At 55.2% G+C, this 22,957-nt stretch overlaps 3 protein-coding genes across 10 annotated transcripts in view; 1 reads left to right on the plus strand and 2 right to left on the minus strand.

The window, feature by feature from the left end:
* CD1H11orf49 (chromosome D1 C11orf49 homolog) overlaps window positions 1-2,671 on the plus strand; it is a 200,895-nt gene extending 198,224 nt beyond the window's left edge. For 2 of the 4 annotated variants that reach the window (XM_030331292.1, XM_030331294.1), the window contains exons 8-9: window positions 188-251; window positions 524-1,267. In XM_030331292.1, coding sequence (XP_030187152.1) covers window positions 188-251; window positions 524-698 — 239 coding nt within the window. In that variant the 3' untranslated portion in view covers window positions 699-1,267. Of the gene's footprint in view, window positions 1-187; window positions 252-445; window positions 1,268-2,501 lie in introns of those variants that run through there. The other 2 variants (XM_030331293.1, XM_030331296.1) reach the window with 2 other exon arrangements.
* Window positions 2,672-2,717: 46 nt separating this feature from the next.
* On the minus strand, window positions 2,718-13,341 carry ARFGAP2 (ADP ribosylation factor GTPase activating protein 2). Of its 3 annotated transcripts, XR_003972189.1 has the most exons (18): window positions 13,227-13,341; window positions 12,937-13,055; window positions 12,303-12,375; window positions 11,647-11,778; window positions 11,479-11,559; window positions 10,553-10,634; window positions 10,186-10,242; window positions 9,483-9,524; window positions 9,054-9,106; window positions 8,484-8,620; window positions 8,251-8,382; window positions 6,190-6,318; window positions 5,976-6,110; window positions 4,872-4,998; window positions 4,618-4,711; window positions 4,379-4,497; window positions 3,790-3,929; window positions 2,718-3,253 (listed from the first exon to the last, which is right to left on the minus strand). XR_003972189.1 is itself a non-coding variant. In XM_030331274.1 (17 exons), the coding sequence occupies exons 1-17, from the start codon at window positions 13,296-13,298 to the stop codon at window positions 3,909-3,911; spliced, it is 1,605 nt and encodes a 534-aa protein (XP_030187134.1). In that variant the 5' UTR covers window positions 13,299-13,341; the 3' UTR covers window positions 2,718-3,908. The 3 variants fall into 3 exon arrangements, 2 of the variants coding, with proteins under 2 accessions (XP_030187134.1, XP_030187135.1); XM_030331274.1 differs by having other exon boundaries at window positions 2,718-3,929; XM_030331275.1 differs by lacking the exon at window positions 9,483-9,524 and having other exon boundaries at window positions 2,718-3,929.
* Window positions 13,342-14,015: 674 nt separating this feature from the next.
* PACSIN3 (protein kinase C and casein kinase substrate in neurons 3) lies at window positions 14,016-22,711 on the minus strand. Of its 3 annotated transcripts, none has more exons than XM_030331287.1 (11): window positions 22,622-22,711; window positions 18,849-18,922; window positions 18,503-18,592; window positions 18,207-18,363; window positions 17,231-17,466; window positions 16,977-17,132; window positions 16,252-16,427; window positions 15,989-16,109; window positions 15,714-15,850; window positions 15,174-15,295; window positions 14,016-14,554 (listed from the first exon to the last, which is right to left on the minus strand). In XM_030331287.1, exons 3-11 carry the CDS (start codon window positions 18,554-18,556, stop codon window positions 14,439-14,441), a joined length of 1,275 nt encoding a protein of 424 aa, XP_030187147.1. In that variant the 5' UTR covers window positions 18,557-18,592; window positions 18,849-18,922; window positions 22,622-22,711; the 3' UTR covers window positions 14,016-14,438. The 3 variants fall into 3 exon arrangements, with proteins under 3 accessions (XP_030187147.1, XP_030187149.1, XP_030187148.1); XM_030331289.1 differs by lacking the exon at window positions 22,622-22,711 and adding an exon at window positions 21,943-21,995; XM_030331288.1 differs by lacking the exon at window positions 22,622-22,711 and adding an exon at window positions 21,034-21,887.
* Window positions 22,712-22,957: the final 246 nt, after the last annotated feature.

Raw genomic sequence — 22,957 nt, forward strand, 5'->3', positions numbered from 1 at the left:
CCTACTTTAAATTTTTTTTAGAAAGAGCTCTTTCTTAAATCTTTTAGATCAGCCCTCCCCGGGTCAGCAGAGTAGGTAGACATGAAGGTGAGGGGCATGGAGGCACCTGCTGGGAATGGAGCTATCTGACTGGAGCCTGCCTGAAAGACACTCAGAGTAAGTTTTGTGCCCCCCAATTTTGTCCTAGGAGCTTTGCCTGACAAAGGAGACCTAATGCACGACCCAGCCATGGATGAGGAGCTGGAACGACTGTAAGTGTCAGGTGGGAAGAGGCTGCCCCCTTGTGGGAAGGCTATACCTCAGTCGGACCTGGCAGTGTCCTATTGTGGGTGACAGTGCTTGTCCGCAACATCCCCATCATTCAGGGAAGGGTTTGGGCGCCAGCAGAGGCCTGAGGTAGCCTCTCTTTGAGTCCTTTGGGAATACAGCCCATGGTTTCATCCAGATTCAAGAGTGAGCATGGAGGTCCTGGTCTCTAGAGAGGAAGCACCTGGCTGCCTTCTGGGCTTCTTCCCTCCTTCAGGCTTGTCCAGATCCCAGGCCTGGTCAACTCGGCCACTGCCAATCCAGAGGCCAGCTGCCTGCCTTCCCGAACCCCTCCCCGGGTTGGCTCCCCCTGGAGACCCCTCCATCATGCCCGCAAGATGGATGCAGAGAGCGATGGCTCCACTGAAGAGACGGACGAGTCCGAGACTTGAGTCTGAAGGGTCCTGTCCACAACGCCTGTATCCAGCTCCCACCTACCTAGCCCTTGGGACTCCCAGCCATCCTCCTCTCCCACTCCTGTGCCATGCTGCCCTCTTCTGGTGAAAAGCTTGAATAACAACAGCCCAAGCCCAAAGACCAGCCAGAGGGGTTTTGGTATCAGCCAAGCCAAGCAGTGACCCTGAAAAGTAACAGCCTACTCTCCTTGGCCCTGTCAGCCTCTGTGCTTTAGGCAGGCCCCAAGCTGACAGCAGACTGAGCTGAAGCCACCAGGGGGTGACTTGGCTTTAGTCTTTTGCTGACAGTCCCCACATAAAGGTGGTCTCCTCACAGCAACTCCAGGAAGGGGAGAGACCATGAATAACCATGCAGGGCCTTGCATGGTCAAGGGCAAGTATGGGGTGGACATAAACATGGTGGCCTTCTGCTGGAGGAAGAGCCACTACCATGATAGGATGAAGGGTAGGCAAGAAGACAATTCCACTTTCAAAAACTGCTTCAAGTCTCCTCTGTGTCTAATAGTTAAGTATGTTAAATGAATAAAGTCCCTTGTATCCAGTAAGTGGTGAGTCTAAAGCCACTACACTGAGCGGGTGAAGGGAAGGGGCGAGTTTGGGTTTTGGGTGCTGAGTCCCAGCTATCCTAGCAGGACTGGGAGGCAGGGGCCAGAGGACCACTCAAGCCTGGAGACGAGCCTCAGATGAGCCAACAGGGATTCAACTCGGGCACAAGACAGCAGCCTCTCAAAGGAAAGATGCTCACAGCTGGAATGGGCCTTCAGAAAACAAGCCCAGAGGGTTCGAGGCCAGGTTCAGAACTCGAAAGACGCTGACCCCAAAGGGTTAGCACTGCAGAGTCTTCTAGCCAGAGTTTCATTAAACATTTGTTAAGCAGCTGCTCGAGACTGGGGATGCAGTGGGGATGCAGCCGTGGACAGGCCTGAGGAAGACAAGCTTCCAGCCAAGACTGGAGGAAGGTTAAGGACAGGTGGTCTTCAAGTTCCTGAAATGGGCAGTTGTCTAGAAAGTAAAAGCCACTCAGGGACCCAAGCAGAGCGGCCTGCCTCCTAAGCCAGGGGTCATCTCACTGGGCACACACATTATCCTGGGCTCATCCCTGCCCAGAAAAGCCCCCCTAAATAGTTTCAGGAACTGGCTCCCAGAGCCCTGGAGTGCCAGGCCAGAGCTGGAAGTTCCAGTCCTACTGAAGCTCCCGAGTCACGTGAACTCTCCAGGCCCATCCTCCTCTCCAGCCTCTGGCTGATTGACAGCTCAGAAATCCTGGTGTGCATCCGAATCACATGGGGAGCTTGTTTACGATGCAAGTTAACCAAGTTCCAGCTTGCGGTGGGGCACAGAAATCTGGATTACGAACCCTCCAGAGGACTCCAGAGCCGGAGGCCGAGACCCACACTTTGGAAATCAGTAACTAAAAGTCCCCATGGCCCCCTCTGCCCATCCTTTCTAATCATCCATGTCCCAGACCAGTGGTTTATACCTGTACCCTGAGAGGACCCCTAAGGTGCCATATGTATTCCAGGAGGCCCTACAAGGGAAAAGAGTTGCCAAGCCCGGGGGTAATACACACACACACCCTTTCTTCCTGGATTTAAAATGGTTCCATTAAGGCTGTACATTTCATTTGTCTTTAAACTCCACTGAGAAACACACCCCAGTCAAGCCGACTGCTGGGATGAGGTCCAGAACTGCTAGGCTGCTCACCTGCCCACAGCAGTATGGCTCAGTAGATGAGTTAAAGGGCCAACTAACACCAGCTCTTTCCTCCGCGTGCAACAGGGTGGTGAGGTCGAGGCTGCACCGGACCTCGCGGCAGCACAGGGCCAAGGAGCCAGGGGCCTTTGGCTTTCAGAGAAGAGACAAGCTGGAGGCCCTGGAGAGAGTGCCCTCAGCTTCAGCACCGACGCCCTACCCATATCGGTGGGAGCCCAGAGAGTGAGGCCAGGGGCCTGCGCTGGGCAGGGAGGCAAGGATCCAGAGAGGACACTACTTGACTCAGATCAACAGTGGCCCTGGGCCCTGTCAAGGCTTTATTTGACACCACTCTGTTTCAATACAAACAGTCCAGAAAGAAAGTCAAGTCCCTTGGGGGGGGGGGGGGTAGGGAAGAATGGTCTGTGTTGCTTGGGAGCCCAACCCCAAACCCACAGGGGGCAGGGTGGGCCCAGACTGTCAGCACAGCAGGGGAAGATGGCACCAAGGATGACACAGTACATGGCCTAGTGGCCAGGGGGCAAGGCGTGCAGCTCTGTAGGTGCCTCAAGCTCTCAGTGGTGGGGTGCTGTCCAGGCCCCCCTAAGACCAGGATGACACAGAAGAAAGTTGAGCCCCAAGAGCCTGTTTCTGTCCCTCATGTCCTCTGCTTCCTTGGCCAGCATTACGCTCACAGCATCCAGAGCAGGGCACAGGGCAGATGAGACCCACCATGGCCACACCAAGCAGGGGAAGAAGGGACAGAGGGTCCTGTGCTCCACAATAGATGGTATGGAAGGACTCCGAGACACCCAGGAGAAGTATCCCTCAAGTGATCACTGTAAAAAGGGGTGGTGAGACAGGAGAAGATCACTCGGGCCTCAAGTCTGATCCCAAATGAAACCTTTCAGTAGCGGGTAAAGTTTCTAGCCCTTAAGAAGGCCCAGACGAAGGTCCTTCCCCTCCCCTGCCCTCTCCTGGCACCCAGAAGAGGCCACTGGAGCAGCCTCCCTACCCTGGGGCTGGTCTATGGCAGAACTCTTTCCAGACCTGCCCACTGGTTCCAGAGGATGGGGACCAAACCCCAGACAACCTGGAAGGATCCTAGAGCTGGCCAAAAAGCCTTACACTTCTCACTTTCCCTACTTGGGGAAGGGCTGGGCCCAGAATAAACCCTCCTGAGGAAACTCCTCCCCTCGCTCCCAGTGTGGCAGGACGAGCAGCAGCCTGGGGGCAGGACCAGAGGACAGTAATCTAGCACACAGGGGAGGGGGTGTGAGGGGAGGAGAATAAAAGGGCTCAGTCTACAGGCTGAGGTCAAGGCTGGAACCACCCATCCCCCTCACCCGAGATCCTCAAAGGCCACCCCACTCACACACAACACATATAAAGTAACAATTCCTCCCCAGCTTCCACAAGGCAAGCGCCCCTGGCCTTGGAATCATGGGGGTTTTGCTGTTGTCGCCACCATATGCCTGAGCCGTGGCAGCTGGATCAGTAGGAACCATAGCGATCCTGGGGATGGGGAAAGAAAAAACAAAGTCAGTCTCTCACCTGCAGCTTTCCTGCAACACGCCCCTGCAAGACTAGGGTACTCGGGGAACCGGGCACCAATCTCACATGGCAGAGACTGTTTTGTATTTTATTGTGACTCAGGAAAGGGGTTGTGACCAGATCCCAAGGGGGAAGCCCTGCCTAACCTCGAAGCTGGGGAGGGAGGAGAGAGAGAAGTAAGGTGACAAGGCTGTGGAAATCCGTGCAGACATGGCAGCATCTTAGGGAGGCCGAGCCCTGGTACCAAGCTCAAAGGAAGGAAGCTGCCTCTCCAGGAAAAGAAAAGGCTCTCTTTCAGGCTCAGGAGCTACCCAGCAGCAGTGTCTGGATGTGGTGGAGGCGGCCAACCCCCAAGCACTACTCTATAGCGCTTTACCCTCCCGCCCCAGGTCAAGCAGCCCCAGCCTCACCTGCAAAGAATTCATCACGCCATTGGCCAGCACAGCCATCTTCCCGGCCACAGACTTGACACCCTGCTTAAACTGGGCAATGTCAGCTGTGGGGAGCACGTTGCCCAGAGATACACTACCTGTAAAAGCAAGGGAAAGGGTGGTCTGGAAGCCCTGCAGGAAGCCCTTCCCAGCCCACAGGGCCCTCCAGCTCTGCCCACGGGCCTTGCCTGGCACGCACCTTACCGCCAGGGCCCTACCTGCTCCATGAGCTCCATCCATGTCCCCGAAGAGGTCAGAAGAGCTGATGGCACTACTACCCGAGAGCTGCTGGAGACGAGACCTGGCTTCATGCTGTGGTGAAGAAAGGGAAAGACCTGGAGATCTTTTGGCCGATGAGTCAAGCACTCCTTATCGGCCAAGACACCCTGGTGCTAAAGCCCAAAGCAGTGGCAAGGAGGAAGCTCTTACTCCACCTGCTGCCTCCAGGCTCAGGGTGGACAACCCTACTTACCTCGGCATCCACCTCCCGCCCAAAGAACATGTCCGATGAGATGGCTTTGGCTCCTGCAAATTTCTGACGTGCTTCACTGGACTCGAGGCCTGAGCTCCGGCTTTCCACTTCCCTTCTGTTTGTGACTCTGAGGGGTGGATGTGGGATAGCTCTGATCCTTCCCATTACTGTCAGAGCCTAGTATTACTAATCCCATTAGTAACAGAGGCCAAAAAAAGCACCAGTGGCCTTCTGGGGATGCTTACAATGGCCCATGGGCTATGGCTCTGGGCCCTCTCCCCTGGACAAGGCCCTTCTCTTCTCCACACCGAAGCCAAGGCACAGACAGCTTACGTTCACTCTACTAGGCGGCATGGAAATACATTAGGGTTCTGCCCCAAACCACTAGAGCTTCGTCAAAGTCTCGAATGTCCTAGGATCACTACTGCCAGTCTACTCCTAGTTACAAGTGGCCTAACACTACAGTGACCATATGTCTCAGCTGGCCTGAGTTTGTACCTACTCTTCTGGCATTTCCACTCTCAAAAGCATCCCAGTGTGGACCTAAAAGTGTATGGTCACTCCTATCTACCACTGACGAGCAGAGACACTGGCCTAGGTGCTTTGTAAGTTTCATTACTTTTAATCCTTCCAACGGCCCTGTGAAGTCATTACTTATGTCCCCCATTTTACAAATGTTGTGCGGGTAATTTGTTAGTTAAACATTGCCCAGACTGACATAAAATAGGCTTTTAAAAAAACAAGGAACATGGTGGCCAGAGACACATACCCCTGAGTGTTCAGGACTGAAGCACAAAATCAGGCCCCTCTTGCCAGAGAAACAGATCTTGAACAAAAGAAGCTGCTAGGCTTTCTGTGATGATAAAGCAAAATTCAAACCAAAGCCCAATTCCTGTACTACCTAATCTGGTAGCCACTAGCCACGTGTGGCTACTTAAATTTATTAAAATTAAATTATAAATTTCAGTTCTTCAGTTACAATGGCCACATCTGAGGAGCTCAGTAGGCACACAGTCAGTGGTCATCACACTGGACAGTGCAGGTACAGAATTTCCATCACCACAGAAAAATCCTACTGGACAGTGTTGCCCCTGCCCACTCCACCTTTCTGAAATAGGCCGGATGCTTGAGACGGTCACTTCTGGCTCCTTCTCCTCCATCCTGTCCATACCCCAGGCGGTATCTGTATCCCAGCGGGAACTGAAACTTTCCCCCAAGGAAAAGGGGTTGTCCTTGTACCTAGTGAGACAGTAGAGTAGCTCAGAGAAGCCTGATGAGGAACATGGTGGCCAAGTCTGCACCCCAACAACAGCCTTACTTTGGGGGTCCAGAGGCGAAAGTACCGACATCATCAAACAAGTCCAGCTGTGAGCGGGAGGATTTTGCACTCACTGGGGTTTCCTGCTCAATCACCTGCATCTCAGACAACACCGAGTGGGAGACAGAGCTGTGGAGACAAGCAGAGCCAGGCCCAAGGGCAGGTGTGAGCAACAGTGTCACTACACAAGAGAAGATGCCCAGCTGCTGGCAGAAACCTGGGTTCTCTTTCACTGGGCATCACCCAGAGCCGTCTCCCCCTGCCTGTGCACAGGCACGGGGCCAGACCCAGCAGGGAGTGCTAGGAACCCCACTGAGCTGGAGCACACCCTCAATGGTGCACACATCAGCTTTGTTTTCTCAAAGCAGGGCTTCCCTCACAAAGCACCGTTTGCCTGTTATAATTTTAATGAGGATGTGCACCAAATGATTGCGCTCTTTTGCCCTTGGAAACAACTCAGCAGACTTGCTGTATCATGAGCCGCATCCTTCACCCAGATGAACACATACACATGGAAAAGATGAAAAATGCCCCAGAACCAGGGAAAGGAGTCCGATGGCATCAAAGAATGAGTCCTTAATTGTCCTAACCCCTTCACCACCCCGCCTTTTTTTTGAAAGATGAAAGTATTTCAAAGTACACAGCCTGGCTATATGCACGAAGCCCTGGGACTGCTGTATGGTATCCCCGTGAGAAGAGGCAGTGAGTTGGGCAAGAGGTACTAACTCTTCATGCCTCACTTTCGTCCTGTGTCATGCTCCACAGAGGCATTTTAAGGATTAATTTCACTTAAGTAAACTCATTAAAAAATATCTCAAAAAACAAACAAACAAAAAAAAACACTATAGCTTTTAGCTGACAGAACCCCAAACGGTGAATATTTTACAATAGGGCATTAAACAGAGTTGGCAGAGTTTAAATAAAGATTCTATTGCACTGCAAAAAAAGAAAAAAGAAAACAACAGCTGAAAAAATTGTTCATACCCTTTAACCCAGTAATTCCTGTGACCAAAACAGGGAAGGGGAGGAGATCTAAAGTCCTTCCTGGGGGTAAAATTTTATGTTTCCCTGATTAGCTGTGGGTTACACAAGCAGCACACAGACTGAAATGGAATAATTTAAATCTAACTAGTATGTGTTCTGAAAGATTAAGCAGAAATAGCCAGCCTTATCTTCTTTCAGAGAAGTGGAGTATAAAGGCCCTGAATGCTGAATTTGCCATCAGTAGTTCTATGTTCAAAATCTAGTGGTGCCAATTACTAGATTCATGGGCTTCGGGCAAGTTGCTTACTTGCTGTAAGTCAATTCTCTCACCTGTGAAAAGACACAGTAATACCTCCTGCACAGGACTGTTGTATTTAAGTAAATAAAGCCAATGGCAGAGCTCACACCCCCTCGAAAGAAAGAGCCAGCACTTAGCACAAGCCCGCTGTAGCCAGGATTGCTGGCCCCAGTGCTGTCCAATGTTCCGATTTTTAAGCGAGATCAAAAGTCTAGTGTTACCGAAATCTCTAAACATGAGCTCTTCGTGTAAAGCAAACAAAATGCATAATAGAACTGGTTTGCAGTCTTTGTTTTGTTTTTAAGAAAGAAACCACAGCAACACAAACCCAGTGGTCCTGAAATAGGAAGGATATTGTCAATGCCAAAGGGCATTGTCTGGGGGTATTGCCAGGCGTTAGCGTGTCTGGCAGCAATGGCCTTTAGTGGACAGGGATTAAGAATGCTAAAAGCCTTGTAATTCTTAGGGAGGTCTTGAAAAATAAAGAAATGTCCCACCAAAAGTGCCATTAGCACCCCCATTACACAACACACCCTACCCTCTTGGGTATATCAAACAAGCATCTGATCCTGCGTTTCCTTCATTTAACAAACACTAAGCATATACCTACTCTGTGACAAACATTGTACTAGGCCACTTTGAGACAATAAGCAAAACCATCTATCTGTTCAGCCTCGGAGGAAGACTGAGCCTAAAAACCCAAACTGCTGGGAAGAATTTGCAGCGGCTCTGGGGAGAACAGCGGCACTTCCCCGCCACACCCCAGAGCTGAGCCTCACCTGCGGGACACCAAGCCCATGCCCAACCTCTCTGCCTGCTCTCGCTTCTTCCCTTCCAGATTCTGTAGCTTCTTCTCCTCCTTCTTACGGTCGATCTGGAGTTCCTGGTAGGCCAGGCGCATAGAGGCAACCCTTGGAGGGAACAAACACGTCAGGGGCAGACACCCATCCTGGCCTGTCCTACCTGCCCACCCAACCCCACGGGAGCTGAGGTCCCTCTGGCAAACACTCACATGGACTCCTCAGCCTGCTTCTTGGCATCAGCTGCCTGCTGCTCGCGGAGCTTCTCTGCCACCTGGGCCTGCCGCTCGATCTCACTGAAGCTCTGGCTGCTCACCTTCTGGGCCCCTAGGCCTTTCTTGGCACCCAGCTGGGAGGAGAATCATGGGATGGGGGTCTCGCCGACCAAAATGTCTTTGGTTTCCTCCCGAGCATGGGTCCTCTAGCCACACCCACAAAGAAAGCATTCCTTCCTAAGTTCAGGTAAAAACTAGGAGCCCAGCCAGCATGGTCAAGAGGGACAACAGTGGTTCTGCTGGAGCTGGGCATGAGGTGGCCCACACAACAGCAGAAGCTGCAGGGCTGACCAGGCCCAGTATGTGCCAGGCACTCAATGTGCACAGTCTCACAGACTCTTCCCAGGAGCCCCTTGAAGACAGGCATCTTGACAGCCCTTTCATAGATAAAGTTCAGAAAAGTACCTTTGCTAAAGTCATACAGCCAGTAAGCGGCAGGGTCAAGGGGTGAATCCAGCTATTTGATGCCAGCTCCTAACCACCACCATACTGCCTCTCTCCACCTACCCCTTTCTTAGCGGCTGCTGGCTTCTTCTTGCCAATGAGGGAGGTTCTCGGTTCTGTGTGAGAAAGAAGATGGGGCATGAGTGAACACAAAGGGAGGTCAGAGACAGCAGCTCAACCCATACCATGCAGCTTCTTGGCAAGAGCTTCTAGGCAACAGCTTCAGGCAGAGGAAGGCAAAGCTGCCACCCACCGGTTCCAACCGACGGCATTAGGATAGTCCAAGCCAAAGACAGACAAAGTTAGGGGAGGTTACAGACTCCCAGCAGACTGACACAAGAACCTAGACCCAAAGCACCAGAGATAGTCACAGTCCCTGAACCAACACAAAGACTACGAGGCAGGGAGGCAGATGTTAAATGCCAGCCTCAGCTCCTACAGCAGGGAGCTGACATGCAAGGGGCTGAGATCCCCAAAACAGCTGTTGGTTACCTCTGGCAGGAAGGGCCCCTTTAGGTGACAGACACATGGACTCTAGAGAAAAAGACTTGCAGCTAACAAGGGGCCCACCCCAGAGCCTCCATACAGCTCCCAAGCCCAGAGGCCAAAGTTCTTCCCAGAGGGCTCTAGAGTCTCACTTTAGACCAAGCCACGCCAGCCTTCTCATGGGGTTTCACAGTCATTCCATTAGCTTCCCGCCCCAACCCCCAAGGGTCAACAGAACAACAGAGATCAGCAAATACTGTCCAAACCTGAACCGAGACTAAAGAACACTAAGGAAAGTAAAAAAGAGCTGAAAGGCCAAGGACAAGCTGAGAAAGGAGCGTTGCCTCCAGCTGTGAGAGCTACACCCCTATCCCATGAAATGGACCAGACAGGCCAATCCTGCCTCAGACCCCAGGGTTAGGTGTCCAGTCCTGGCTCCCCACACTTTGGCCAGACCCAGCTCCACATCCAGAGGCAGACCCCAGGCCTTGTACACCAGCTTCCAGGTTCATCAATTCAAAGGCCCTGGTGCTAAAGTCCTTGCAGTTGATGCCACAGCCACCAATCCAATCCCAGTCCCCACTCCAGAGAGGTCAAATGCTGTTTCCTGGGGCCTCAGTCCACATGACCAGGCAGCACCAGATCCAAAAAGAGCCCTAGAGGCTCACCCTCTCTCAGTCACCCCACACCTGCCAGGTGGCATACTGACCTAGAGAGGCTTTGGGTGAGGTGCCAAGCAGGTCCATGTTGGGGCCGTGTTCCGGCTCTGTGGATGCAATGGTGGGAATTAGGTCTAAGGCACAAGCTTGCTTCCCTTAACGGGAAGTGATGGGACAAAAATGGGGAAGACTGGCTTTCCTCAGCTTGCTGAGGCCACCAAAAGATGAAAGGGATCCTCCAAGGGATTGAATGATGATTCAATCCTCCAAGGGATTGAAATGAATCCTAGCCCACTGAGAAATATAGGAACCCCCACACATACACATACTTTTATCCCCTTGGCCAGGTGTCCCATTCTTAGCTCCAAGTCCTTTGCCAAGACTAGGGCACTTGGTTGAAATCCAGACTGAACTCACGTGCCAGGCTACTGATCTCTGTAGAAGGGGCTAGCTCCTGAGTCTCTGCGAGGTCAGGGGCTGGTTCTTTCCAGGCAGGGGGCTGAAAAAGAGGCCAGATCACAGAAGCTTTGATGAGCTATTCCTACTGGCAAGGTGTATGAAGAATCTAAAGGTACCTTGTGGGTATAAGGCTCTCCTCCAAGCCCATGAGAAAAGGAGACTAGAATTTAATGACTACTGCTGTTGACTATGGAAAAAAGAAACAGGAAATTAACAGTCACCTCCACCCTTCCACTATTTACTTACAGCCAGAGCCTGTTCCCCTAATTTCACGACTAACAACTATTTGGCACTTATCACATGCCAAGCACAAGTCTAACGGCTTTTCACATATAAATACATTCAATGATCACAACAAACCCCATGAGGTAGATACATCTCTTTTAGAGACGCAGGTTTTGACAGGTAAAGTGACTTAGCCACCATCCTAGAAATGCTAAAGACAGGAGGAGCAGGAATTCAAACTAAGAGAGTCTGACTTTAGCACCCAGTGCCAGTAGATGAGAAACCTCCTCCCAGGGGTGGGTTGCTGATGAGAGAATCCTTTCCTTGTCCCCAACTGCAGTGGCTTTCTTATGGGGAAAGAATCCAGGAATAGTTGTCTGGAACTCCTGACATCTTTTGAGCCCTCAAGAAGCTGGTCCTCCTCCCTACTATCCCAGTTTACAGGGGTCCATTCCTTAGGAGGGCCATACTGTACGCCTACTCATGAGAGGAAGAAACATCTGGACCTACCAAGCAGTGGGCCCCAGACACTCTCTGTCTGAAGTATTACAGACATTACAAGGTGAATGGACTCCATGCCCATGATCACAGAAGGCCTTGGCCTTGGTTAAGTAAACCACCTGCCAACATCATGAGAAACATTCCTTGTGGGCACTCACTTGAGTGTGTTCCGTGAAGAAATCAGAGTCCTTCTTCTCTGGGGAGTGACTGGGAGCACTACTCATATTGTCTATCCAAAGCTAGAGGGAAGAAGACACTCTTGAAACACAGGGCTCTGAATATTCCCACTCACCCCACGACCCTAGCCCCAGGGAACAGGCACTTACATCAGTGCCATGCCTAGCCAGGGCTGCACTCCCCAGCTGCCGGATCTTTTCCCGATACATCTGGGCAGCTCGGCTATTATATTTGGTGTTGGCATCACTGGCTGTACATCCATGTTGGCGGAAGAAAGCTGTCTGGGGAGCAAAGAAGAGAGGAGAGTATGCTACAGGTGATTCCCCCAAAGCAAAAGAGGCACCTCCTTGTAACAGTCCAATTATTATTTACACATGATAATACACCCTACTGACACAGGCAGTTTTTCAGAGGTAAAGTTCCTCAGAAATTCCTGCAGAAAAACAACCTCCCATCCTCAGAGATGACTGACTGAACCTCAGCCCTTACTCAACCCTGCCTGAGGATAGCATGCCATACCCACTGTGCCCGTCCTTCATCTAGGCTCACAAGATCTGGATGACTGTGGAGGCCCCAACTCCCCTAGCCTTTCCCCCAAGAACATCTGTCCAGTTTTGTTGAATCCAAAGCCTATTTGAGAAGAACAATAACCAATTTCCAAGTTTAGAGAATAGTGTGCAGTGTTGGTATAGACCAGAAAATCCTCTGAAAAGAGATAGTGACAGGGCCCTCCTAGGAAGACACTGTAAAGTTAGTACCCAAGCAGAAGAATGGGAGCGGGGAAGATGGTAAGGAGGAGCTTTACCGCGTTGGCATTCCCGCCGACCTGCATACACCTCAGCTGGAACCAGTTCCAGTTGGAATCCAACTCTGTGGACCTGTGTGCAAGGGCTGCGTGTCACCCACCAGCAGGTATCAGGAGACGCTTCCCTGGCAGACCCATACCTGTCATTTGGCCTGGGGCTTCAGTAGGCGCCCAGGAAACATTAATCAGCCACCACCCTACTTCCTCCACTCTAACTTGTCTATGAAAAAGTTTGCTCTTCAATTGTCTAGTCAAAAAGGTTCTAATTATTTTCCAGATCCAAAACGGGGTCGAATTCTCAGGCACTCAAGCTTGAATTTGGTTTTCCCCTTAAGGACAGTCATAGTCTCACTTCAGACATACTCGACCAACATTCAGCAACAAGGTCAGTGCAGCTAACTTCTCCCCCGAAATGAATACTCTGAGTGTCAAGTTTAACCAACAGAAAAGGATATTTTAACCCAGACACGGAGACAAACTGCCTATGTGACAAGGGGCCCACACAGGCGGCTCCCTCCGGTGCTGATCCACCGGACCCCTCCCTGGCCGGGCAGTCGAGGCAGCTACTCTCCCTTACTGAGCACACAGCCCCGGCCGGCCGAGTAGAAACACAGCAGCCGCAAGATGACCCCACCTGATGAAGCTGAGATGAACGCCCAGGGAGCGGTGCACCCCGGAGCAGTCAATGCACAAGAAAACACCATATGTGATGCTGGCCCAACTCGGATTCTTGGCGCCACAGTCGAAGCAGGCCTGGGTGGAGGAGGCGATGAGCCAATGGTCAGGGGCCCCGAGTCGAGGCCGGGCGCTGACACGCCAGGGAAACAGCCCACGCCCGCCCCTCTCCCTCCCTCAGGCCCCAGGGGAGACGGGAGAGTCCCAACTCCGCCGGCGCCGGACCCCGCGCGCCTCCCGCTCGCGCACCTTGTTGGTCGGAATCCCGCGAAGCCGCTTAAAAAGAGTCTGGATTTCGGTCTTGCTCGGTTCCGCCGCCATTTTCTCTCCTTCCCAGACCCCAGCGCGACCGACGGGTCCTGTCGCGGGCCAATCCGCGGCCGGGAAGGCGGGGCACCGGGTCGGCTCCTGCAGTGCCCCCACCCGCCGGGGGCGGAGCGATTTGTCCCGCTCTGGACCAATGAGCGGCCGGCGGAACCGGAGCGGAGACCGCAGCAGCCCCGGGCTCTACAATGGTCGCCGGACCCACGCCGCGCCACGCCAGGGGCCAATCCGCAGCCGGGGCGGAGCGACGGCTCGCGGGCGGGCCCAAACCTTGCCGGAGCGCCACCGGGACGCCCCGCCACCCCCGGAAGGTGGTGCGACCTTCCAGAAGGGGAGGGCTGCGAGGCTGGGGGCCGGTGGCCAGGGGTCTCAGATGGGGCCAGTTCCCGATGGATGAGTGATGATTAACAGCCCTACCAAGCACTTATGGTCCCACCGGCCTGAACGGGAAGACAAACTGTCTGGGCCCCCGTCCAGCCCAGAACTCAGCAGTCAGCCTCCAGCCTTGGCGGGCTCACACCAAACCCAATCTCGAGTACCTCCCACCCCAGATTAGGGTCCCGAAGTTCCAGAGCAGATACCAAACTGGCAAACCTTTTTCCATGACATACTCTTAGACCCACACACCTCCCCACTCAGTGTCTCTCTCCAGATGCCCTCTGCAGTCTGGCAAGGGTGGAGTATCAGAAAAGATGCACACACACGTGACAGTGCTTTTTTTTTTTCTCCAACTTTAATACACACTAAAACAAGTCACAGGAGAGTGCTCCTAGCCCAGAACTACACTCACCACCCCAAGACCACCCCAGGAATCCCAAAACACTGAGACCAGGAACTGGGTCCACGGCTCCTGGGGAGACCCATGCATTCCTGGAGAGGCCCAGGCACCCCTGAGCCCTTCTGTCACCTCCTGACCTCCCTATCTTCCCCTCAGGCTAGACTCAGTTGGCCCTTCCCTACCAGTCCCTTCCTAGATGCAGGCCGCCCCCCTCCCTGGGACCCAGGACTTCCTTCCTCCTCAAGGGACAGAAGGGCAGCAGGGGGCACCATGGTCCAGGGTCCTCGGGTCGGCTGTCCAAGAGAAGCTGGGCTCTGACGCAGGGTGGAGAAACGCTGCAGAAGGTCTGTCAAGGCAGATCAGGCCCCCACACACTCCACGTAATTGGCAGGGTACAGACCGATGCGGCCACTCTGCAACTGGCCCTGGCACCAGCCCTGCTCATCCTCCTCGCTCATCTTCAGCAGCTCCTCCCCTGGGGGAAGGGGGATTAGTCACGGCCAATTGCCCTGGCCCAGCTCAATTCTGCAACTGGGTCAAGGACTGAGGGAGAGGGGACAGTAGGAGAACCCAGCTAGAAGAGGAGACCTGTCTCAGGCAAAGGGAGGTCAAAGTCAGCAAGCCACTCCACCTCAGACCCTGAATGCATCAAGCAGGCCCAAGCTGGTGACTTTGAGAGGCAGGTGAGGGCTCAGAGCAGACACTCTGACTCCTGGGGGCTGGACCCAGAGTAGCCTTAAGAATCAGAGAACTGGGGCGCCTCGGTGGCTCAGTTGGTTAACTGTCCAACTCTTGGTTTCAGCTCAGGTCATGATCTCATGGTTCGGGAGTTTGAGCCTCATGTCCGGCTCTGCACTAGCAGCGTGGAGCCTACTTGGGATTCTCTCTCCCACTCTCTCTCTCTCTCTCTCTGCCCCTCCCCTTCCCCCCAAAATTAATCAATAATAAACATTAAAAAAGAGAGAGAGAATCAGAGAACTGGTCCTTGGGAGGTAAACATTAGGCTTTCCTTTCCCACACCCCTGCTCAAGTTATAAAGGAAGGAAGGGGGAAGATGAAGCCTGGAAAGGAACAGGAAAGGGGTCCCTGGGTACCTGCTCGGAAGCTCAGCTCATCAGCTTCCTGGCCAGCGTAGTCATAGAGTGCCCGCACCCGCACCCCTGTGGCAGCCTTCCGAGTGTTCTCCTCATCTGACCACTCCTCATCCTGCCCACCGCTAGAGACAGGAGACAGAAGTGGACAGGCTCAGGGCCCGAGGACCACCTTGAGCAAGAGAGCCTAGGACTCAGGGCCAAGGGCTCACCCTCTGGAAGAATCCTGGGAGAGGCAGGTGGGGAGAAACTGAAAAATCCCAGGCTGAGCTCTGCCACACATGCCTGTGAGCTTGGTGCATTTCCTGCCACACAGGGCTGATGTGAGCAGTAGACAAGAGGGACCATGGGAAACGCCTGGCAAATCTAAACCACCATGAACACTGGCATCCTTGTAACTACTGAGTAGGTCCTGAGGTTCCTGGCACCAATTTTCAACCCCACTTTGGGTGTGAGAGGAATGAAGGGAAGGAGACAGAGGGAAAGAAGGCAGGGCAGGGGGCAGAGATCTTTCCTTCCCACAGCCAGGTTTCTGGCTCTTACCCTGCGGACCCCAGGGACTGGGGTGGGGGTGCAGCGCCATCTCTCGTGGGCACGATGCTGGTCAGAGTAACCTCATCAGGGCTCCGGCCACCCTTCTCCTTCCTGCTGATCGTCCTCTGTGTATCCAAGGACCACTCCTATGGGGACAGTGCTTAGGCTCAGACTGGGCCGTGGGGCTGTGGAGGCGGCCGGAGCCATTCAGACCTTCACCTACTTCATCCCAAGCCCTAGCCTCCCTCCTCAGGTCCAGGCTGAGCCCCCCACACCTCCCATACCTCAAACTGTGGCCAGTTCATGGCCATGCCTGGCCCGTGGGTGCTGCGCCACCAGCGCAGATCCTCTTCGTCACTGGCTGCCTCGATGCCCTGATGCAGGTCTCGGTGGAGTTCCTGGAACCTGTGACCCAAAGCACAGCCTCACACCGGGGAGCCCCGAGCCCCAGCACCGCCCCCCAAACTCATTGCACCTGGCCAGAGCCTGGGGGAGATGGAGGAGTACAGCGTTGCCCAGACCTCCAGGCCCACCTCGCAGGCCATACCTCTCACTGCTGGAGAGGTCGAGGTGCTGGTGTAAGGTAAGCAGCATATCCTTGAAGAACAGAAGCCGCTGGCGCTCCGCGGCCTGGCAGGTCTCGAAGGCCTGCTCCATGTCTTCCATGTAGCGCGGGGTGTAGCGATGCAGCTCCGCCAGCGTCTGCTCATACTGGGTTTTCATCTGGGTGGGACAGGAGGGGCCCGGTGAGGACAAGACCTTCGTCCACTCAGGACTCCGCTCGTGTTTACTGAGCGCCGCCATGGGCGAGAGACCCCGGGCTAGGCACCGGCAGCAATCATTCTACAGACCCAGCGCCTGCCCTCCAAGACCCCAGCAGCCTAACAAGGGAGGTCACACTTGGGCAGAGCAGCTTTGAGAGTCTGGTGAGCGAGGATGGAGAGTGAGGTGAGGGTCAACCTATAGGGAGCGGTGGGCGGAACGGGGAAAGGCTTCATGGAGGAGGTAGAAACGGAGCAGCAGATACGCAGAGCTGGAGGAACGGGTGCTCTGGAAGAGCAGGCCACATGAGAGCCTGTCCCAGGCAGGATGCGGTGGAAGGAGCTGGAAGGTCTCCTCAACTGCTAAGCTCCTCCCAACATCCAAAACTGCACCGCTTCTTTCCCTGGGTAAAGCATCATCTTTTCTCTGGGTCCTCTTTTAAATGACGACCTGGAGAAGGGGTGGCAGGTGAGGAAGAGGGCTGGGAAAGGCACGTCGGCCGCCCGGTACCTTCTCAGCCTCCTTGGTGCAGCGTTCCACCCGCTCCTGCAGCTTGCGCAGCTGCTCCTGGGACACGGCGCTGTCTGCCTTTGCGTGGCTCTCCCGAGTCTGGGCTGTCTTCTCCTCCTTCCGGGCCGCATGGTAGCTCTTCTTGGACGCCTCAACCTGGCACGCACGGGGACAAGTCTGGACCCTGCGCGCCAAGCCCCGGCCCCGGTGGCCCAGGGCGGATTCAGGAAGGGACCCACCCCTCCCAGGCTCACCTCCTTCAGCCTCTTTAGCCAGGGCTTCTGGGCCTTGCGGAAGCCATCCTCGGCGGCCCGGCTCTCGCGGAAGCCACCCAGCACTGGCCGGTGGAAGGCCCCCCGCTGCCAGGAGCGCACCCGCTCGCTGTCCTGCCCCTGAAGCTTCTCCCGCACCTCCAGGTGCAGCGCACTCAGCCGCTCAGCTGCCGTGAAGAAGGCGTGCCAGGCCTTCTCCAGCGTGCCGTACTGGGGGCCTGCAGGGAGGAAGGGGCTTGGGCCAGGCCAGGGACGCCACCAGAAACCAGCCCACCCCCTCTCACTGGGTGCTGCGCCGGGCGCCAGGCACAGAGGGAATGCAGAGATGAACAACAAAGATGTCAGCTGCTGCTTTATCGGTATCTACTCTGTGCCTCGATATACGAGATCTCACTGAATCTTTATCCACCACCGTGCAGAGAATGTTGTGATCAACATTTAACAGACAACAAACAGCAGCCCAGAAAAGTGAAGTTAACTGCCCAAAGCATTACAGCTACAAGTCGAACTGAGAATCAAACCCTGTATGAACCACTATACTTTATTGTCCCAAAGGGAAGAACTAGCCTCCGCCCTCAAGGAATGCAGCTGGTTAGGATGGAAAGATCCAAGCTCTTGAGTCAGAAGGCCTAGGTTCAAGCTTTAGCTCTTCCTAGCTGTGTGACCTCAGGCAAGTCACTTAGCGTCTCTGAACTTCTGGATTCTCCTCTAGAAAATGGATAGAACAGGACTGTCTCTATCACAGGGCTGTTACAAATATCAAAATAAGTGATGACCATACTTTGCAAACTCTTAACAGCACAACTGTAAGAATAACCAGGAGGCTCTTCGCTCTTCAAAGGGAAGGCAGACATGAAAGCCTCAAGCTTTCCATAAGAGGTGCAAAAACATCTGCCTTGTCTGATCTCCCTACCCTCAGTGGCCCTCTGCTCCTGGCTAGGCCCAAGCGCGGCCTCACCCTTTTCCACGGTGCCCCTCCACTTGCGGGCCCAATCAGCCAGCTGCTGGGCATAGGCCTTCTCGATGCGGGCGCGCTCCTGGAAACAGCTGATCAGATCCCCACATAGCCGATGCCCGTCCTCCACCCGCTGCACGGTCCTCCTGTAGTTGCCAGCCTGGGGCAGACGGGAGAAAGGCAGTGTCGCCAGGGAGAAGCCCCTCCAGGGCTGGGGCTGACAGCTAGCCTCCTCCCTGGAGAGGTGGCTGGGCCCAGAGTGGAGTGGGTACCCCCAAACCTAGGACCCAGCTGCTCACCTCCCAGAAACTGCCCTCTAGGGCCTCCCCTCCAGCGTCTTCCTCTGGGGCCATGGTGTCCCTGCAGCACGGAATGGTGGCGGACTGGGGCTGTGGAGAGCAGAGGGGTAAGCAGGGAAGCCGGATATACACTTTTGGGGAGAGAAGAAGATCCTCTCCTATCCCTGGGCTTTGTCCCCACTACTATCCCCACCATCTAAGGAACTGTCAGAGCTAGGACTTAGCAGGTAGATGTCTGGAAGGCCCCGGGAGGGGCTGGGATAGGAGAAAGGGTGGCCACTTCAAACCTCTTCCTCATGCCATGAGTCTGCCCACCCCCTCCCCCACCCAGCCTCATTTCACCTACCGGGGGGCCGACAGATCACTTCAGGGACCTGGGCGTCCAACTCTTAAAGCTTCAACCGTGATTCTGCCTTGAAGCTGACAAAAGCAAAAAAGCCAAGCAGGGGGTGAGGGCAGGGACTTAGAGCGTCCAGGGCGGTGCCCAGCTCCCCCGATATAGCAACTGCTGTCAGAAGCGCCAGATTCCAGCCAGGAGAATGCCAGGCGGGTCACAGGATCCAGCAGGGGATTAGGCGGCAGGCGGGGTGGGTGGTGGGCAGAGGGCCCTGCTGCCCCCGCCCCCCACCCAACTACAGATGAGAAAAGAGGATACCTGCCCAAGCCAGGCGCCATCGCCTTTGCTTGAACAACAAGGCGACCCTTTACCAGACGAGGCCAAGTCAGAGGGTTCCCGGCCACACTCCAGTAGCTCCCTTTGCCAGCAAGAGCAGACTGGGGGCCAAGAGGCCCGAATCCTATCTTGGCCAAGAAGCTTGAACAAGTGCATTTTACTGTCCTCCTAAGGAAGCCTTGGCTCCCTCCTAAGATGGAAATTTTGCCTCCTGGTCTTCTGTGCCAGGGCTGGTTTAAGACTCAAACCAGGAAGGGGCGCCTGGGTGGCTCAGTCGGTTGAGCATCCGACTTCAGCTCAGGTCATGATCTCGTGGTTCGTGGGTTCAAGCCTTGCGTCGGGCTCTATGCTGACAGCTAAGAGCCTGGAGCCTGCTTTGGATTCTGTGTCTCCCTCTCTCTCTGTCCCTCCCCTGTTCGCTCTTTGTCTCTCTCTCAAAAATAAATAAACATTAAAATAAAATAAAATTTGGGGCGCCTGGGTGGCTCAGTTGGTTGAGCGGCCGACTTCGGCTCAGGTCACGATCTCGCAGTCCGTGAGTTCGAGCCCCGCGTCGGGCTCTGTGCTGACAGCTCAGAGCCTGGAGCCTGTTCCAGATTCTGTGTCTCCCTCTCTCTGACCCTCCCCCGTTCATGCTCTGTCTCTCTCTGTCTCAAAAATAAATAAACGTTAAAAAAAATTAAAAATAAATAGATAGATAAATTAATTAATTAATTAATTAAATTAAATTAAATTTAAAAAAAAGACTCAAACCAGGAGGGGCACCTGGGTGGCTCAATCCGTTAAGCGTCCAACTCTTGATTTCCGTTCAGGTCACGATCTCAAGGTTTGAGCCCCACGTTGGGCTCTGTGCTGATGGTGCGGAACCTGCTTGGGATTCTACCTCTCTCCCTCTCTCTGCCCTTCCCACGAGCTCTCTAGCTCTCTCTCAAAATAAATTAATTAATTAATTTAAAAAAAAGACTCAAACCAGGCAATGAGCAAGAAATATGAGGGCCTGACAGTCACAAGGGACATTCATCCTGTTCCACAGCATCCACTGAGGTCCCACAAGCCTCCATGAGTAATGAGTAATTCAGCCCCGCCCTCAAAAAGCCCAGAGTCTGGGGCAGAATGGGAGGAGTCAGACAGGTGACCAGGCACTTGTAAGAGTGTGCTCCAGAATTGTAGAGGAGGGCAAGGCGGATTCCAACCCCAAAGCCACCACCCCAGAGGTTAGAGGACACAATGGCACGCAGCCACTCCCCTCCTGACCCTTGGCAGGGTCTCAGCTGTCCCTAGCACTGACTCAAGCCCCTAGAAGGAAACTGCTTCCTCCTCTGAGCAGGCCCAAGGGACACCACGAGGCCCAGGACACAGTATGTGCCCTCTGCCCCCAAAGCAGGACTCTATCACACTGCTCCCCTCCAAACGGACAAACAACTATCCATCCTTCAAAACTCAAATTGAGGCATCTTCACAGTCTCCCCCACCCCACTGCCCCATCCCCATTTACACAGCCCCTTGTGAGTCCTCAGTCCAGTTATATATGATATATTCCATTGGGTTGTGACTGACAGGGCAGAATCTGTCTCCAGTCATTGACAGAGGTGGTCCAATTTGTGTTTGTTCAGGCATTGGAGTTAGCAGTTGAATGAAGAAACAAACGACATCTACCTAAAGACCAGGGAACCTGATGGCTAGAGCAGCTGTGAGAAAGCTTGCCTGAAGTCGGATCCAGCCCTAATAGCTCAGAGAGAGAGCTGAGGCCTGCAGTGGATGGAGGTGTCTGGGTACAGAGCAGGAGAGGGACGGAGCAGCTGGTCCGCAAGGGTCCTCGGCACTTCACCTTGCTTCCTCTTGAATCTGCCCCACTTACCCAGAAAGGACTTGCCAACCAGATGGAGAGAAACAGAGCCACAGCTGTAAATCACAGAGCCTTCGGAGCTGTCCCAGTGAGGTATCCAGGGGCCCGGGCCCCCTGCCTGCTCCAGCCTCCAGGCTTGGCTCCCGGGAGAGCTGCCCCCCACCCGTTCCCTCTCTCTAGCCCCAGAACAGAGCAAGCTGTGTGTGCTTGCTGGCACTGCTCCCTCCCGCCTCCCAGAGCAAACACAAGCCCAGAGTCCCAGGCACAGCCAGGCCCCGCAGCCCTGGCTGGATCCAGCCGTGGGGGTGGGCAGTGCAAACCATGGCCCCTGTTGAGGAGAGTCAGCACCTTGTGCCTCCTGACTTCAGCAGAGACCCAGATTGGTCCCCAGAACACACTCTGCCACCCGCAAGAGCTCAGAAAGCTAATAATGAACGCTTCCCAGCTGGGGTAGCCAGTACCTACTGGGCCTGCAGAAGTCTGCTGCGGCTTGGCAGGGCCTCCTCATAACTGCCTGGGCCAAGGTAAGGGAGTCCTGAGCCTCAGGGAAGAACCCACTCGCCCTACCTAAGGCAGGTAGGTACCCCCCACCTCGGCGCAGACCAGCCCCTACCCTTCCCAGAAGCTGGGGGCATGCCACTGGGAGGGAGCACTGCCATCCTGCCCTGCCCATCCTCCTGAGTCACAGGCTGCGCCCAAGGGTTTCTTCTCCCAGCAGCCCCTCCCCGTCCTCCCTAAGCCCTAAGATGTGAAGGCTCAGGAGTGGGCGGCCCATTGATCCAGAGAGTGGTGCCTAGGCTAGAGCGGCTGGGACCAGCAGCCAGAGCCGCCCCAGAGGGTGGGGGAAGGGGTGGCGCAGGGAGAGGGGAGGAGGCAGGGCCAGGGAGGGGCATAACAAAGGGGCACTTTTGGAAACCCGACCTGCAGCCCGAGGTGCCTGCTCCCTGATGACGCACTCCAAACCCGGAGCCTCCACACCAGACCTCGGAGCCCAGGGGCTGCCCGTCTCTGGCCTCAACCCTTATGGACGGCGCCCTTCGACCGGCCCTCTTGCCGGCCCGGAGCTACACAACTCGGAGCCGGTGGAGCCCACGCGGAGCGGCCGGGCCAAGGCCTAACCATGGAGACTTTAGGATTTGTTGGCCAAACTTGTTGAACTTGGTCTCGGCGGGGGTGGGGCCAGTCGATCACCGCTGAGGGAAGGGGGCGCACCCTGCCGGGCCAGCCCGGCCGTGGACTCCGGAAGGTGACCCGGGATAGCGGCCCAGGAATTAGGGCTCTTTGCAGACAGCGAAGGGTCCCCGGGCAGCGGGGCCCCCAAAGGGCGTTTGGCGGCCTTTGAAAAGCCCCAGGAGATGGTGTGCCCCTCCACCCCCGACGTCCCCGTCTCCACTGCCAGCCTGGGAAATTGCGGGGTGCGCGGCGCAGCAGATGAGACGCCCGCTCCACTCGGCTGCACCTATTCCTGTCCCCGCACGGGGTCGGGTAGCCGCGGGTTCCCAGAGCGGGAGTCGGTCCCATTGCAAACTTTAGGAGCGGGAGGAGAGGGCGGGCTCTCCCGCCGCCGCCTCCCCGTGGTTCCCGCCGGGGCAGCACTCACCGCGTCCTCCCTGGGCGTCTCGGAGGGTGGGGGTCCGGCCACGCTCCGGCCAGAGTCCTGCCGCTCTCGGGCCGGGGCCGCCGCCTCCCGGAGCGCGCCCGGCCCTCCCCCGGGAAGCCCGGCCCCCGGCCCCGCCCTCTCCTCGCCGCCGCGGCCCCAACCCCACCCGCCACAGGCTGGGGCGCAGGGGCTGCAGGCATCGCGGCGACCGACTGCTCCTCGAGCGCGGGCCGTGGGTATCGACTCTAACAGGAGAAGCGCCAGGGCCCGCTCCCCAGGGTGGCGCCGCGTCGCTCTATAGGGAGTCAGATTTCGGCTTTGCCCTTACCGGCCTTT

Source organism: Lynx canadensis, chromosome D1, assembly GCF_007474595.2.
Source record: "Lynx canadensis isolate LIC74 chromosome D1, mLynCan4.pri.v2, whole genome shotgun sequence".
In the NCBI taxonomy this organism is placed as follows: Eukaryota; Metazoa; Chordata; class Mammalia; order Carnivora; family Felidae; genus Lynx; species Lynx canadensis.